The sequence below is a fragment of the Varroa destructor genome, unplaced genomic scaffold (assembly GCF_002443255.2).
Source record: "Varroa destructor unplaced genomic scaffold, Vdes_3.0 BEIS01000004.1, whole genome shotgun sequence".
In the NCBI taxonomy this organism is placed as follows: Eukaryota; Metazoa; Arthropoda; class Arachnida; order Mesostigmata; family Varroidae; genus Varroa; species Varroa destructor.
The window spans coordinates 45,208,913-45,225,844 of record NW_019211457.1 but is presented as its reverse complement, the minus strand read 5'-3'; the positions used below and the strand labels follow the sequence as shown (position 1 = coordinate 45,225,844).

Sequence of the window (16,932 nt, the reverse complement as noted above, 5' to 3'; positions counted from 1 at the left end):
AAAACACATTTTGTGATGCATTGCACTTGCTACGGAGTGGCTAGTGGTGCTTCCAAGAACGGTAACGTACAACAGACGTGTGATTAAATGCTCCGTCTTCCCCATCTGTTGAAGCACGTTATCATAGATAAGTAGTTGTCGGAAGACCTTCGTGAATTTTTAAAAACAGTTTTGCCACAGCATAATTCAGTTCGTAAGCTTAAGGAGTACTTCAATGACTGCATACACAGATTGGAGCCAACAGATCCTTAATATGAAACGAAACCTTAAGCTTATATTACTGGGTTACCTACCTGGGACCTGCGAGGCAATTGTATTTATGTAGCATTTTGTTGCTGAACTCCTGTATATATATACAGATATATTACTTTATATATGTTGTAATATTTTACAGTACAAATTTATTTTCGGAGAAGCGATTATGAGATAACATAAAAACGTACTGATTAATGATTCTAGTCTACTAGGTTTAGCTTTATTACGTATCAAGAAGTTCTATCTAAACAATACTTGACTAAAGAATTCTCTTAATGGTAAATAGTAGGACAAACCAGTCGCCCGAGTCGTGAGTTCTATTCCTTTCGAAATAGAGTTTACGAAGTTTGGGGCGCTGCAGAATGTGACACGCTACGTAATAGAGCTTTTGAAACAATAGCTTGTCTTTGAGGTCGCAGTCGCCATAGGGCTCCTTGGTATCGCTTTTGCTTTCCTGTATTACAGATAACCACGGGTCAGGCCTTTGCAGGAACACAGCGTTATTTGAACTCTGGCTCAAGATGCTCATTGCAAATCGGCTAGGGATCCGGGACTAATTTTGTCCTAAGCCACGGCAGATGGTACCGTTTAAGGTTCGGATTCATAATAGTGTAGCAATGACTGTAGTTATTCAGTGGAAACGCACCCATTGGATTGACGTAATTATTAGAAGTTTGCTGCATTGTTTATTCAGCTTTAATGGGTGGATATTATGAAGATCATCTTAAATACACTGCTTTTCGAGGGAACATTCGCTCGCCGGATGAGCTTCGGTGATTAACCGCAGCAGAGTAGCGTCAGTCAATAGTAGAGGCGCATTCTAGCGCTCCGCCGGCAGCGCCAATCGAAAACCATGAACTTCGAAGTACACGGAACTAAGCATTGTTTGCTGTTTACATACATGGTCGAAGCTGAATAAGGTAAACACATAACGGCGAAAAAGCATTTATCTAATGATTTATGGTCGATAAGTTTTATCCGAGATTTGGCAACGAATTTTGTCTATTATACTGTTTGTTTCCGAAGGACACTAACTATTACGAAGGTCTCGAGCGATCGCATAGGCTCTCATCTCGGCTTTTGAAGAAACACAAAGAAAGAATCTCGGAGGCGCATAAATGCACAGAGCGAAAATTTTCCCTTGGCAGTTTTTTAGTTCATGTCTATTCATCGGTGTGCATAACTACGATTATGGTCTATTCAGTAGACTTGTGCTGGTGTACCCGCTCTGTGCAAATAAGATAACGTAAGTGAAGCTTATGGCTGCTTTGTTGCTAAAGGTTTACTTATGTTTATAATGCTATACCTTAGTGTGTACGGTTGTGTTTGTATACAAGGCAAAAAGCTGAAGTAGTTCACATCCCATACGCGTCTAAGAAATAACAATTGCTATAATTATCGTGCAACCAATTCAAAACGACCTAATTGAACAACACAACAAAAAAAACGAATAGATAAACTAGATTTTCTCTCGAGTAATTCAATCAATCAAACCTGTAAACATTTGAATATTTGGACTTGCCCTCGAAATACGCGATTTTGAAAAAATTATAATATTTTTTCTATAAATATTAAAAAGACAAAAAAAAAATAGATTAATAGGTCCGGGTACGGTTGATGAGTTCATGGAGACATTCCTCAGTTACTCTGTCCAGTTATTTTGCAAGCTAACAATTCACAGAACGTCACTTGATGGCATGACTTCAGGATTATGTACAGATATTAATTTTTTGAACCCGAATAGATACTTCTACGTTCAATTTGTAAAACCGGCAATGCAACATAAAAGTTAAAATTAGCATTATGTAAATCTGAGATTACAAAACGTTGAATTCAACGGTTTTTCCATCGGTCAGGTGCTGACGAAATCTGGATCCTGAGCAACCGGACTACATTTGCAGATCTATTACTGGACGCTTCCCTACCATGTGTTAGGGACACGAAAGCGGCAATTTATCAGGAAGAAATTATAGGTTTTAGATTTCTAGATATCTACACAATAGGTACAGGTCCACACAAAGCAGCTAGATGATGAAGAATTTCCCAAACTTTTCATCATATAATATGATACGGAAGGTCTATGAAAACGAGATCGATGGTGCCAACAACTTAATGAAACATATTTGTGAAGTATAATGGAATTGTATCGTTACGGGACTTGACTGTAACCAACGGATCCTCTCCACACACGCCGCTTTGTACGACGAGTAATCGTTGTTGAGTGTTCCATAATGTGAATTTTACCCTATGGCTGATTCAGGTGCCAACTATCTACTAGCTATAGATAATACAGCTAATTTTAATCGACAAAACGGAGACATTAAGGTAGAATACTCAATGCAACTAGCGATTCGGACGGATAACGGAATAAAACAACGGTATAAGAATAACGTAAAAAACACGTACAACTGAGGCATGCACAGCAGGATGGTAGCGATGCATCCCATAAAGAGACACACTTTCAATATCTTTTATCGGAAAACACTCATAAGAAAATTATTGCAAGAAACTCGTATAGCAAGCTAGTCACAGGTATCGTATAGCTACATACATGTCATGTTTCCAAATAAACAACGACTTTTTAGTCGTCATTTATAACGACAGATAACTATTAATTTACCTCTCTGTATGTGTATTTTTGCAACTAAAAATTATGTATTTTGGCAATAATATTAAACAAACTTTCCATTCATATTTCTAGTAGAAATAAATTGGAGACTGTTAGCCCATCAATAAAAAAATAATCCGACCGGTTTCATCGTAATCCTCTATCAATTCAAAAATGCTGTTAGGGCTAAATAAGTTAAAATTGTTTATCTCTTTTCGCAAATTACTTGATAATAATGATCTGCCATGTATCAGCCACTGTATGAGTCGTCCAGATTTAAATTCGTTACGAACCCTCTCTTTTGATTACGCAAAGCGATCTGTGGTTGTTTTGGCATGCTGCAACTAGCTGAAACAGCTTTAGCTCATGCTGTATCAAGATATAAAAACACCGGGTTTCTAAGGAAATAGGTTTTAAAGGTCGGTGCTATTCGAATCGAACCCCGCATGCAAAAGGAACAAACGAAGAAGATCTACTGCCCACTGGATATAATGAGTGTTGCTGATATCTTGTGTGGGCGCGTAAATATGTCGTTAGTTTATACAACAAAACTTTCGACCATCCGGCGCTTTTTATGCCTATTGTAAATATCACCGCTGGAGATACCGCTACACGTTAGCTTTTATTCCGTAGTATTCATGCGATTCTGTTGGAGAGAAAGTGTTCCTAGTGACATCTCCACTTCTAGAAAGCAGACAATTCCTTACCATAATTCGAATCAGTTGCCGTTGGTGGAGTTTCGATACGTAAATGTGGACTTCATTGATATTGTCAGCTTATAAATGGGCACTGATATTCTATTTTTAGTTTACGCGGACCTTAATATGGCAGATTCATTCACCGACAGTGTCCTAATGTGGATGCGATATGACCTCCAACTGAAGGAGGAACTGGATCCACTTAAAGTGCCGAAATTCGGAGAAGGCAATTATGAGGTGACCAACGGAAGAGTGTTTGGACTACTAAGCTTCACTCGTAACGGTAACTCCAGTCTTTTCTACTCGTCAGATGCTACGTAGGTTGACTCGCCTTTAAAAATAATTTGAGCCACACATCGTGCAAGTAACATGTACGCTCAGTGATCAATATATTGATACTATATTGAGAACTATACTATCTAATCCAATAGATCTGGTTGGATTTAGATACACGTGACCACGATAATTTATCCCTTCACATGAAACAAATCAACTGTTGATAAACCCGAGTATCATCGATGCTTGTTGAAATTATACTGTTGTCTAAGTCTCTAAAATCAATTGAGGGTGCCTTCGCACCTATAATTACCCGCAAGACCATATCAACAGATATTTTTCGGATAGAAATTTTAAAACGTCACAATTTATCTAATGTTCAAAAGGCTCGTTTTGACGCCGATCGTTGTTAGTCAAGTATTTCTCTGCGGACGACACACTTACGGTAATGCTTCTATCATAATACGGGGCGATATTGAGGCAGAGATCGATTTATGCCAATTCTGCTGTGCGAATGCCCTGTGCTAGGAACGCAAGCCCAAAACTTGAAAGTCTTAAGGTGTGTAATAACATGAAAAATGTTTGTATGAATCTATCAACCCTAAGAAGAACCTCTGCTTGCTCACAAACAGAGGAATTTGATTTTGGCGAACGATACAAAACAGTTTTTTCTTTCCGTAGAATACAGTTTTGAGAAGAATAAATATAATAAAACATTACAAAGACTTCCGTGTTTCGTTCGCATTTTAGATATCGAATATGGAAGGATTAGAGATCACAAGGATCACAGGAATGTCACAAGCCTTTAACTGGTTATTGAAAATTGTAGCAAATCGTATGACAAAACAATTTAGAGAAAAAATTGAAAGCGCCTTTGAGCGTCAGTTCGCACCAAATTTCGAAATAGTCCTAATTCCGTTCAATGGAAGCGCTGGCATTACCGAAACGCCGTTTGAAGGTGAGTACTCCTGGTTTCGGCTATGACTTCGCAATCGGTTCTATGGCTGATTAAGACATAACACTGCTGGAACAACTGAAAGTGCATGCCGACATGGCATAAATAAACGTTTGAGACTCGTTTTAAAAATCTTCGTTTGTCATCCTTTATTTAGCCTTTTAAGTGGAATATTTTATTTTCGATAATGCTTTTAAAGATCTGTTTGTCATCATAAAATTGGCGATAACGTTTTGTTCGATAATAAAAATTTACGTCCAGCACAGCTGACGATTGCACTTGGCTTTGAACCCAACTATCTCACATGGTGGTCATTAAGAATCTAGGGTTAAGTAAGGCATTAATTCATCATGACTTTACTAGGTTGTTCTTTATCCCAATGTATTATATGTTATATGACACGTAAAGAAAAAATCACAGTGCGACACGCAGCTTTGCCGTTCTATACTTCACGCATGTCGCGGTGTTCTTGACGCTTTGTCAGACACAGACCCTTAAGACTAGCGTATCGATATATGAAGCATATCACTCGAAACATCGGATCGTTATTACCTGTTTTACTTAATGAATGACTTATACATCACATTGGAAGTTAAGATTACAAAATTTTCTCAAGAACTTAACAACGACTCTGCTAATGTTGGGGTATCATGAGTTATTTTATTATTATTATTTGTTAGTATTGTGAGTTCAATAAGGGTCTTTTCATTATCTTTCCGATTAAACTGTACACAATATCGTTTGGGCTTGAAAAACGCCAGCGTTAAGCAAGTCCTTTGGCAACAAAAATTTTTCAATTTGATTTCCGTAGATTGATACGATCTCTTTAAGGTGTATTGGCCTACCTTACAAGACCTTGATAGACACTGCGCAACTGTATAGACGATGGCTCCTTTAATAGACGATATCGTCTGCAGGAGTCCTTTGAAAAATCTCAGTATTCGAATTTTTCGGCTAAAGCTAATTTCTACCATGGCAGCCTATTTGTTCGTACAAGTAATCTATTTTTTTTGTTGTTTATTTGTTCGAAAATCATGACGAATCAAATTACGGGAGTAGTCAGAAGGCCATGACGTTATAATTATACAAATGGTTAGTTCCCTACATTTAGTGAGCTATGTCTACTTTATGAGTATGCCGTAAGAAATTGACCGCTTGTCTCGTGTCAGCTTTACGTAAGTGCCAAGAAACACGAACAAAAAGCGATCACAAAAAGTCTATTCTATATTCACATAACAAATGACGCTTGCTGTACCAATGCCATCTAACTAATGACGGACATTTTATTTTCGTCCATTCTGTCAAATGCACGTAGTATAACGGGAACAATCATTTAATAAAAAAAAAAAGAGATAACCCAATAATAGGTCGAACTAAAGCAGTGGACACCCTTTTCGAAATTAGTCAATTCCTGTTACGCTTCAAGTTGTCACGCGTACGCAAGTACCCGATTTTTTTTTTGACTACCCCCGGTTGCCTGCACATCATCGATTACGATCCAGCTTCATTCTACATCTCGTTGTACGCCATGTAGGTGAATACAGCGAGCAGACCAAATTGTAAACTTGCATATTCGGAGCAAGTAAATTCACAGAGTAACCAGTACAACCCTACCCACATTGTCATAAAAATGAAGCGTGTCCGGTTCCGTGGTGTGAAACGTGCTGAAGAGCGGATCGTACATGGTCGTATCGAGGAGTAATTCCGTGGGGGGAACACGTCAAGCGAGGCAGACCATTCAAGAGCGGTGCCTGGTAAAGCCGTAATCACGATCGAATTTCGATTTTCAGTGGCCTCCTCCTGAAATGATATTGATTTTTTGAGAAGAAGTGGTTCTAGAAAATCGACGAATAACTGGTTAACTGTGGTAGCAGTATGTATTGAAATTAACTTCCACCTAATTGAACAACAACACTTTCAAATGTAATATAGTAGCTTATAGTCTAGTCATTATTAACCATGTCTAACGCATTGAATGTGGGGTTATATTGAACCCATCCGCGCAAAATTTCAATACAAAACATTAGTGGTAATCGCGTACTTCTTTGCGCTCCTCCTCAATGCGAGCAATATCTTTAAGCAGATCGCTTTCCTCGTGTCCTAAAAATTCGGCCTCTATTTTAAGTTCTTCGATTCGCCTTTCATATCCCGCCTCCTTATTTTTCGAATCAGTTAATTTCTTGAAATAGGATTTAGTCAGCATTCGGTATCTATAAACGGCAGAAATGAATACAAAGCAAGTTACCTAAACATACTTTTTTAGCTTACGTTTGTAACTATATCAACATACAAGTCCTGTTTAATGGAAAAGGGGGTTGTCTTACGAATTTTCAATATACATGATAGGAGCTTCATCTAAGATTACCTTACAGGCGATGTTCTACTTCCCTCGGTTCCTACCTCACATGAGAGTCTTTGTCAAGGCTGTATGTCGTCTGCTAAAATAATCAGAACAAAACCTATTTGTAAGCGAACATTCAATGCGGATTCGCCTACCGCTCGAGCTGGAATCGACGTAAAGAGCATTTTGTCGATCGAAGACTACAGCGGTCCACGAGTACTTGCAACTGCGGTAGCCGAACAGCAACCTCTGCTGGAAGCTTTTCCATGCCAGCATTTTCAGCTTGTAAGTCCTTGACAACCTGCAAAGCAACATTCGTACTTGTTGAATTTCCTAATCTGGTCTGGGTTTTTTTGTGAATTTTAGTGAAAAAGCTGTAAAAAAAAAAAAGCTAGAATCTTAGTTCCAGGTCTTTTTGGACAAAACCGATAAAACACCGAAAACAGACTTTCGTACAAACCTCCACAATGGGATTATAAGCATTTTTCTCGCTTAAGAAGGCTTGCCCTGCTTGATATTAATAACTTCCTATCTAGTCTAATAGGAAGTTGTTAATAACGTCTATATGCACTTATTGATTCCTAAAATTTGGCTTAAGTTTCTACTCAAAATTCGAGTACATGCCAAGTACGATCTTCACTAGGAAGCAACGCAACGCCAACAGGCAATTTCTCATTACAACATGCAAATTTTTAGAGACGTACACGTCCTTTCCTAGGCTAACTAAGTATGTTATAACATACTTTCAAGTTGCAAAGATTCGGCATTAATTCTGTGAGTTTCCTTTCACCTTCATGGCAAGAGCAGCTGCTTTAAATTTCGCCCACGGTCGATGTATTTTGTGGTACTCCGTAAAATGCTCGCAGTCGTCAACCATGTGAGAGGAGGCTGGGCGCTCAAGTGATTCCATCAGAGCCCTGGTACAGAAAATCATCCTACGTACTGTTAAACATCATAGTCTTATACATTAACATCCTGTCATACCGAACACCGACATTGACCAAGCCTAATACTCCTTCTGGTTTTAATTGGATGAAAAAGAACAATGCCGTTGCTTGGCACAGTCGGTGTGGTCTGCCTCGTCGATACTTTAGCTGCGCTCTCAGGGCTCGTCGATCGCCCATTACATTTCAATATTAATCATCTCACATTAGCCTGACAAAGCTGCTCATAAATATGATAAAGTTAATCATCTCATTGAGTAATAAAATCCAGAAAAAAAAACTTAAATTTCTATGCCGGAAACGATGCACAACGTTTCGTGGATCTAATAATTGTGTTTAGCTTTTGCAATGTGATTTTCTGTTTGTACTTGACCCCCTGTAGTGAACTGAAACTGCATAGAAGGTATTATTTGAGAGCATCTGGGTAACAGCTAATAGGTTGGAAGTTCCTGTATAAAACCAAAGTCGAAAGTTTTGAGGTGTTAGTTGTATATCCGTACGGGTAAGCACTAAGTATTAACGGAGCAAAAGATGAAAGCGTTAAGCGAAAATGATCGCAGGTAAAACTACTGCTAACTCTATATATAGAACTGTTGGCACAATTTGTTCAACCAGTATAGCGAATGAAATGAGACGGTTTGCTTGGAGGACACCCTTTTGATCAATAGGCTTTCAAAATCCTTCAGACCCCGATGCTGGGCAATAGAGCGTTGCCGCTGCAGGATAGGCTGAAGATTCCACTCAAGGTGGCGGCCCATATAATCCCACATTATGAACTTGCTTTAGGCAAAACACCTTGCTTGCACAGCAAACGCCACAGATACTGATGCAGGTTTTACAAGCGGATTCGTCCGTTTATTCAATGGTCACTAAGTAAAGTTCGTTTTCTATCTCGAAGCTCAGTCTGCTGGGGATCACCGCTTCTCTCACCCTGCGCAGACAGCCAGCCAGCCAACCAGCCAGCACGCGCACTTCGTCGACTTTCACGAGTCGCGGGAAGTGGTACCATTGAGAGCAGCTACATATGACACAATCGATTTCGAGGAAACCGTCAGAAGAGTTTGTTAATTTAAAAGATTTAACAGGACTGGGTTTGTATACTCAACCTCTTGTTGCTAGGTTGACTTGGATCGTATTTGACATGGAATGATTGCTATCACTTATTTCAAGTAACGTTTTATCGCGACGATGAATCGAAACCTAATCGATTATCGTTTTGATGGAGTAATCATTCAAAATAAATCCTGTTATAGCATAAAAGCGTCTATGAACAACTTGCTTAAAGATGTATTAGCAAACAGATTCGCTCATCTGGTTTTCTTAGACACACCCCAAGTCAGGTTGTCGATGACAGTAACTATATAATTCAAGTCAGCTGTACTTCCTACTCTGTAAAACAATATAGAGAAGAAGCAGTAGCTGCACATATATCCAAGCACGCCGATAGAATACGATCGGCGAAAATACGAAATGTTATTTTGCTATGTCACCTAGATAAACGTACGTGTTTTCATAAAATCATCACGAATAACCTTCAGTCAATGAAATTCAGCTTCGATCTTTTTCTGGACTTCATAACAACGGAAGCTGTGAGGTTCGAGCGCCTAGCCCCATAGCCACGCAATCTTCGCATGTGTCCTTTCGACGCTTTTGGCATACTGTCAGCGTTTTCGTTCTCAGATCTCACCCTCATCACCGAACCTCGAACGCACCGATGCTACGAACGGTGACTACTAGCAGACGCCTTGACTCTCCTTCTGGGCGCTACCGAATGGCCTAAGACGATATTTTGGCGGGTGACCGTTTGAATCTATTTACAAATACTCCGTGGTCGTCTGCCCAAAAGCGCTAAGATCAACAGCAGCAGCAGCAGTAGCGACTCTTGCCAGGGCCGGAGGAGCTCTCCCTAAGTCTCTCGGAGCGGATTGCGAAAATTGCAGTGAGAAAATGTTCCACCCAAGTTAACGTTTTCCAACCCACGGAATGGTGACTGTGATCGGTTTCGACTGCGCGTGCATTGTGTCCTTGCAGGAAGCCGACTAGTGCAGCTTTTCAATAATGTTGGAGCCGGGTGGACATCGGCAGGGACGCTGTGATAATACTCTCTAGGGTAACAAATACACCAAGCAGTAAAAAAACTATTACAAAAGAGTATCGGTGGAACGTATTCTTTGAAAGACTCCAGCTTGCCGTTCAGCCGTTTTTTTTTAATATACCGGGTACATCCCAGTGTTAACCACTATGCTCTCGGTGACTGTAGCTGTCAGTAAGCGAGCTCGTATATGCGTATCAACAGTACAATATTCTTGTTATGCCAATTTTTATGTATTTCTATAGACGCAACTCCTTGAAAATGTCATAAGCGTAGGTTATTATAAGGATATCAAATCTGTAATTTAGAGTAGTTGTGACCCGTTTCTTTTGTGTCTCATAGATCTGTGCCGCCTAGCTACTCACCAATGGCACAGAAGGTGCTTTATGAAGCTGAAGTGTTTTTGGCACTTGCTTCTGTGGCACTCGTCGAAAAACCCAGCCTAAACGAGAGCGAATCAAACGGAGACTCTAGCCATTCTCGGTGGGACAGTTGGTCACCTTCACAGCGCTTTCGGTGAGCAATTGCAGATTAACATCAACAATTAGCAAAATAACCAAATGAGAGAGCATAAAAGATTCTTGCTCGCAGTATTAATAAGGATATGACAATGCGCTTATATAGTTCTTAGTCATCCGAGCATACTTTAAAAACGTTTAGTAAAGAAGAGTAATATAGCATAGGAAAAACAAATACAAAGAAATTTCATGCTAAAATTTTGATATTTTTAAAATTAATTTCAGCCTATATTCCAACCTAATTCGCTATGAGCAGTTCTTCTTCGAGCGATACATTTGCGACAGCATTCTAGATGCTGAGAGACAATGGAAATTGGAGGATGAGGCTAAAATAGTGCGAAAAATGTTCATATCCTATCTTAAAAAGCAACCGGATATCGCACAGCTCATAACAATTTACAGTGAAGGTAAGGTGTTACAGAATATTTGATTAACTTGATTACATTTAAATATAATAACATCGTAATATAATGAATATATTTGACAATAATGGATAATAGATGCCATCATTCGAGTTGAGTAAGGATATGCATCAAGCTGCATTCAATTACCATAATATTTCCTAAAAAATATGCAAAGACAAATACGATCAAAATAAGATAATTAAGGGACATTACGATTAAACGTAGATTGCATTGTGGGATTACAAGATCATTATGGAAGTATAAGCGCTAAGAATTATTTGTCCTTGAACTGCAAGCCCTCAGGACCAAGCGTCTCTAAATCTCATCAAATTCGTTCCCTTGAGACAACTGCTACACCTTCTCATCTTTGTTCTGTTATAATTTGCTGTATTTTATAGTACAGGTCGATTCGGAGAGTTTTAATCGCTTTTTAACCGTTGCTTTTCTTTCGCATTGTGTACCTGTTTCTTGAAAAGTATTTGGGAGGGACAGCCTTTCTTTACAAGTTTACGCATTCAAACAGTGTATTTTATAGCCTAAAGAAACAATCTCTTTTCGTGTATTTATATTGATTTTAGATCGGGGATCATTTAGGATTCCAATTCGGGTAGAAGATATATCGCACACGCTCCGGAGCCTAGGATGTTTCGAACGTTTTTTGCGCCGATCTTCTGGATTGGAAGTATCCTTAACTGTGGCAAAAACAAAGAGTATACAAAGGATACGAACTGTATTTGAAGAACATTTTCCTAAAGAGGTATATATATTACCGTTGATATTTATTTTTATATTTAATCTCTAAACGCCACAGGGTTGTTAAATGGGCACCTCAAGCAATAATCTACTAAGTAGCTTCATGAAAGGTCGTAAGTGAACGGGGTACCTGTTAATCCGAATAAATACGGATAGTAATGAAAGGACTTAATTCCTAAAATTACCAAAAGGAAATTCGAGAAATTTGTGGAATACATTTTTCAAAATTTTTAATTCTCAAATAAGTTCCCTAAGATTAAGTTTAAAAATCCCGAACTATTTTTTTTGCAAGTTTTTGGCGAGCAACGCGTGCAGGGACACCGAAGCGTACGCCGAACACAATGGTGTGCAGGCCCAATATCACCCTCACGTGATGCCAGTGTCGAGGCGGAAATACAACCCGGTAAGAGAAATTTTGCATTAGCTTACATACCGGCTCGACGTTCTTGGAGGTAGTTTGGGACTACTACTAGAGCAAATTAAGTAAATTAAGACTTTGAGCTTTAACGCTATTCGTAAACACACGCATTATAGGTTCTCAACATATCAAATGTGGTAATGTTTTTATTAAAAGAAAAAACGTACATGTCATTGGTTCATTCAATCGTTCTGTAGAGTATATAGGCAATTCGTCTAGATCGCATACACACCTTCATCAAAACAATATGTGCAATTTAACCAAAATAAAAAAGGTAAGTCAGCTTCAACTATTTGTATTTCGAAAATCAAGCTCGTATCCCGATACATATAACACGTATTGTAATCTAGACAATTTTAAAAATTAGTTACTTAATACTATTTGACTCTTGTTAATTTGATTTTGATAATTTTATTGTCATGCGGCACTGCTCTCTTAAAACAATGTTATCTACCAAACTTAGAGACGATATTTTTCAATGGCTTTCCATTTGCTTTTGTCGATATATTGAACTAAACTGCAGGTGCTTAGCAGCGCGACCCTCAAATTCAGGAGCCATGAGACTTTACAAGCCATGTCAATCGGGCTGGCTGCGCTCGCAAGAAGCGCCTACTCTTCTTCGACTAGCGAAGAGTCGCACTACCTCAAATCTGAAGACCTTAACGAAATCATTGAAAGCGGAAAGTATTTCTTTAGCGACACCGTGCTTCTGCTACGGCAGCTTTACATTCAGGATGCAGGTCGGGGATCTTTAACTGAAATGCAGTTAGAGAACATGTTAAAAGAACTTGGCGAAAAACTAGAACTGACGCCGTTCAATTGTCGCGCAATTAGCTCGACCAGAAAGACGAACTACTGGAGAGGCTTGAAAATGCGACACAGTTATAACCTTACTGAGACAGAAGTTCAGAATGCTATAACAAACTTTTTCCTCTCCGCTAAAATGGCGTTAGTTGTAGCAAAACATGCCGTACTTGCTCTATTTGACAGTCGCATCCGGGGCGCCATCGAGCTAACTGCTAGCTCAGATCATCTTATTCACTATCCTGACATTAACATCCTCGAGGCTATAAAAGTTGCTTCCAAGAACTTTCAAGGAGCAGGTGTGTTTTATATGATTGACGAATGCCCGAGACAAGAAATTATTCCAAGACCCATTGACCAAACGGAACTGAAGACGTGGCCAGAACTTGAACAGTGGAGATATCGTAAATCGGTGCGGCGGTTCCTTGAGCACCAGGAGCGACTGAGGCGCAGGCTGAATATGCCTTCAAAATCTACTTCTGCTGAACATCGGATCTGGCGGGTTATGTTGGCTGAGGAGCAGTTCGACGGTAAGCAAGACGCACTGACTTTGGACGGAAACTCCGCAAAGGCAATTCTGGGCTACGATTTGTTGAAGAATGTCTTCACAACGAAAAAGGATGATGTTGTACAACATATTAGTGACATAGAGAGCGATAATAGTTTATCCTCGAGTAGCAGCACAAGTAATAGCAGCAGTTTTATCTCTGACGAAAAATCAAATAACGGAAACGTAACGGAACCTTTGAACGAGTCAAAATCACCCACGGTCACTTCGACCACTGAAATCGGAATCGATGGCATCGATATAGGCAAAAATACGCGCTCAAGTACGCCTACTTACGAAGGCGTTGAAAGCATCTTTAGCGACGAAGAAAACCGGGTCCCTATAAGCAGACGAACTACCAGCCAATACTCCGGTGAGGCTTCATGCAAGATTGCCACGTTAACGTATGCCATAGAGCACCCAAAGACGACATCTACATCCAGCGATCTCAAGATGGGGCAAAGCCACGCAATAACCAGGATCATACGGCCGGAGTCCTTAAAGACCCCGTGCCTTGGAGAAGCTGTCGAAGATGCATCGAATGAGCCCGAAGAGAAACGTGTCAGACGCGATTTCGCTAGGGATAAACGTGATGACGATTAGCTTAGTCGCATGAAATGATTCTGGCAGTGCCCTATAGTAATTCTCGCCCTATTTTAAAATGGGTAAAGTGATTTCTCCAGTTCACTGTTACTGTTTTCTACTCTAGAGAAGTATAAGTCAGACGTACGTGTTAACATTACTTGAAAATATTTTAAATAGAAAGAGAAGAAGCCTATTTAACGCAGGCCGTTTTTCCGTCGCCACCACAGCCACCCTATCACAGGCATCTTTTACTGACTGTTAATACCACTGGTTAAATTTCTGTTTCAGGCTAAAAGGGTATGAGCTTGTTAATGTCGATATGGTGCCGTCTGTTACTGTTCGATCAAATTGATGTTGACCTGTGTCAGTCCTGAATACGAAACAAAAAAAGACTTGCTCGCCGATAGTTGTGAATGTAACAAGACTGCCCTACTAGTCAACGAAAAAACAGATTAAGCAGTGAAGCACATGAGCATGTTAGCGCATTGGCGCTGCTAAACGCATCGTGTGCGAAATGGTGACTATCAACTCAAGAAGAGATGAATAAATTCGATTTTTTCTAGGCGTTTAGATTTGAACCCGTTGGATAACTGGACCTGTTTTTGAGAGATATTATTTGGCCGTTTTCGTCTGGTCTCGCTATTCCAAAACTTTACATTGTTTCGTGAAATGTGCTTGTGTTATCTAATCTTGTTTGTGATTATTCTATAGTATGTTTTTTTTCTAATCAATTGATAGGAATCGTTTGAATTGCACAGCGGATTAGTTTTAACTGTTTGGCATGGAAGAACTTGTTGCTTTAACTAAAGTCAGCCAAGTCCCAGTTGTAGAAGGAAGCTTTTTACGCTCGAGCAATGCACCTAGTGACTTCTTAAGCTTGTGTTCGAGTTGTCATTTTGCGTAGCAGAAAAAGTAACGTTACGTTGAACCAGAAAACTCGAGAGGTATAGCGACTCGACGATTTAAGCTAGGTTTCCATTAGTGTTTCATAACTGCACTCGAAGAAATGAACGGCATACGTTGTTTGTATGTGCCGAACACTAGTTTGATAGCTGACAAGCGGCCATCAAAGCCAATACCAATTGTTCGGTGCTCGATGTCAAAAAGGTGTGCTTAGCTTTAAACGTTTATTCTTTACAGTTGATTGGTTCATAACTCGCCGATATAGCTCCCCCTTTTTTTTAACGCATTGTGTGGGGTCTTCAGCCTATAAACAACGCCGGAGTGCCATAATGTTATGAAGCTCTGTGAATGTATTTAATGCGCGGGCGTTTAAAATGTTAAGCAATCAATAGTGTAAAATGCTCAACAGTAGTTTATCTATTAAATGTAGCCGAATATTTAACAACATTTTGCTAACGAACAAAGAATATCTAAGAGGTTAAGGATGCATAATCATGGGGCCTTCACGTCGATTGCATAACCATTTGGACGCTCTGTTTCTACGATACGAAAGGTTATTAATGAGACATATGCTAGAAGTTTCCATTAAACTAGTAATCTAATTACGATCTATGTACGTATAAAATCACTTGAAAATATTGTTTATATACGCAGACGAGGAATGACCTAGTGAGTAAATGAGTACGCAAAATGTAACCGCATCTTCATGTGAAATAGACTACTGGCAGATAATACGGATAATTTCTAAAAAACGACAGGTTACATATGTGTTTCAGTGGGGGGCGAATTTCTATCGCTACAGGATGTCACAGCAACGTCAAGTCGCAGACTTCATACCCGCATCAGTGAACATGAAAGCTTCTTGGCAATAAGATATGCTATTTATTAAGTTTAAATTTTTCCATAACTGACTCACTGCTGATGAAGTTAAAATTGTATGATTCTTATTGTCTGATAACGTAAGTTGGGATAATAATCCAACGAATACTGATGAGGTTACGGGCGCTGCGACGCGTTTTGTTGTGAATCACGGCTATTGTCTAGTTGCGTTCATAGTTTTTTTTAAAAGAAAAAATGTACCCTGTGTAACTCTGTACATACGCGTTAAAAGTGATAGGAATAAAAAGAAGTGTCGAGTTAAAAATTGGGTTGACAATGTTTTCCTTGACCTTCATTCCCATGAACTGATAGGGAAAACCTACAATAGAGCTTGACGGGTAGTTGCTTATGGCCGCCTAAAATAAAAAAGTAAATAAAAAAAACGCTTCCAAATAATTTCAAATGTCTCCTGTTCTTTTCCAATTCACGCCATATTGGCCCAGTTATTCCTTCTCTAGCCTAACTGGCCACAATTTCCAGTACTAGCAAAGAGGCGGTAAATAACAAGCGCAACAGATACCGCTATATTCGAGTGTATACATATTTGAAGCACCAGGCGATATGAGTTCATGTAGTAAACAGTTTGCGAGAACAAAACTTGCGCTATAAAACAAGCTGACGCTAGAGTATTTCGGGTGTCAACAACAGCGAATAACGTAGTAAGTCGAGGTCGATTATCTGATATTTCGCTTTTGTAGGACAAATTTGTGAACTTATTAGAATTTTTAAGTCACTTTTATAAATAGTGTAACTATTTCGTTTCATCGTATGAAGAATACGAAGAAGACGGAAATCATCATATGAAGAATAGGCTTAATTGTACTAGTCGTTTATCTAGTCTCCCGGCCTAGGGTGCCGCAGTTACGACGATGACCAATGAAACAAGCCAGCGCGAATTTTCTATAGCGTTCAAGCTGCCACTGCGCGTACCCACCTGATTGAAGGTACGCTG

The 16,932-nt window shown here is 39.4% G+C and overlaps 3 protein-coding genes across 12 annotated transcripts; 2 read left to right on the top strand and 1 right to left on the bottom strand.

Moving 5' to 3' along the window:
• The first annotated feature begins 106 nt into the window (after positions 1-106).
• Positions 107-4,904, top strand: LOC147756262 (uncharacterized). Its single transcript, XM_086986830.1, has 4 exons — positions 107-1,501; positions 2,112-3,878; positions 4,366-4,396; positions 4,588-4,904. The coding sequence occupies exons 2-4, from the start codon at positions 3,646-3,648 to the stop codon at positions 4,819-4,821; spliced, it is 498 nt and encodes a 165-aa protein (XP_086842956.1). The 5' UTR covers positions 107-1,501; positions 2,112-3,645; the 3' UTR covers positions 4,822-4,904.
• Positions 4,905-6,044: 1,140 nt separating this feature from the next.
• LOC111249662 (uncharacterized) lies at positions 6,045-9,803 on the bottom strand. Of its 8 annotated transcripts, none has more exons than XM_086986174.1 (5): positions 9,582-9,803; positions 7,924-8,068; positions 7,289-7,434; positions 6,834-7,002; positions 6,045-6,592 (listed from the first exon to the last, which is right to left on the bottom strand). In XM_086986174.1, the coding sequence occupies exons 2-5, from the start codon at positions 8,065-8,067 to the stop codon at positions 6,302-6,304; spliced, it is 750 nt and encodes a 249-aa protein (XP_086842300.1). In that variant the 5' UTR covers position 8,068; positions 9,582-9,803; the 3' UTR covers positions 6,045-6,301. The 8 variants fall into 8 exon arrangements, with proteins under 8 accessions (XP_086842300.1, XP_022659558.1, XP_086842304.1 ...); XM_022803823.2 differs by having other exon boundaries at positions 7,924-8,050; XM_086986178.1 differs by lacking the exon at positions 9,582-9,803 and adding an exon at positions 9,184-9,363 and having other exon boundaries at positions 7,924-8,050.
• Positions 9,804-9,956: 153 nt separating this feature from the next.
• LOC111249661 (uncharacterized) lies at positions 9,957-16,249 on the top strand. Of its 3 annotated transcripts, XR_002673027.2 has the most exons (7): positions 9,958-10,187; positions 10,512-10,685; positions 10,913-11,094; positions 11,670-11,848; positions 12,137-12,247; positions 12,786-14,278; positions 14,487-16,249. XR_002673027.2 is itself a non-coding variant. In XM_022803819.2 (6 exons), the coding sequence occupies exons 2-6, from the start codon at positions 10,537-10,539 to the stop codon at positions 14,214-14,216; spliced, it is 2,052 nt and encodes a 683-aa protein (XP_022659554.1). In that variant the 5' UTR covers positions 9,957-10,187; positions 10,483-10,536; the 3' UTR covers positions 14,217-16,249. The 3 variants fall into 3 exon arrangements, 2 of the variants coding, with proteins under 2 accessions (XP_022659554.1, XP_022659553.1); XM_022803819.2 differs by having other exon boundaries at positions 9,957-10,187; positions 10,483-10,685; positions 12,786-16,249; XM_022803818.2 differs by having other exon boundaries at positions 12,786-16,249.
• The last annotated feature ends 683 nt before the right edge of the window (positions 16,250-16,932 follow it).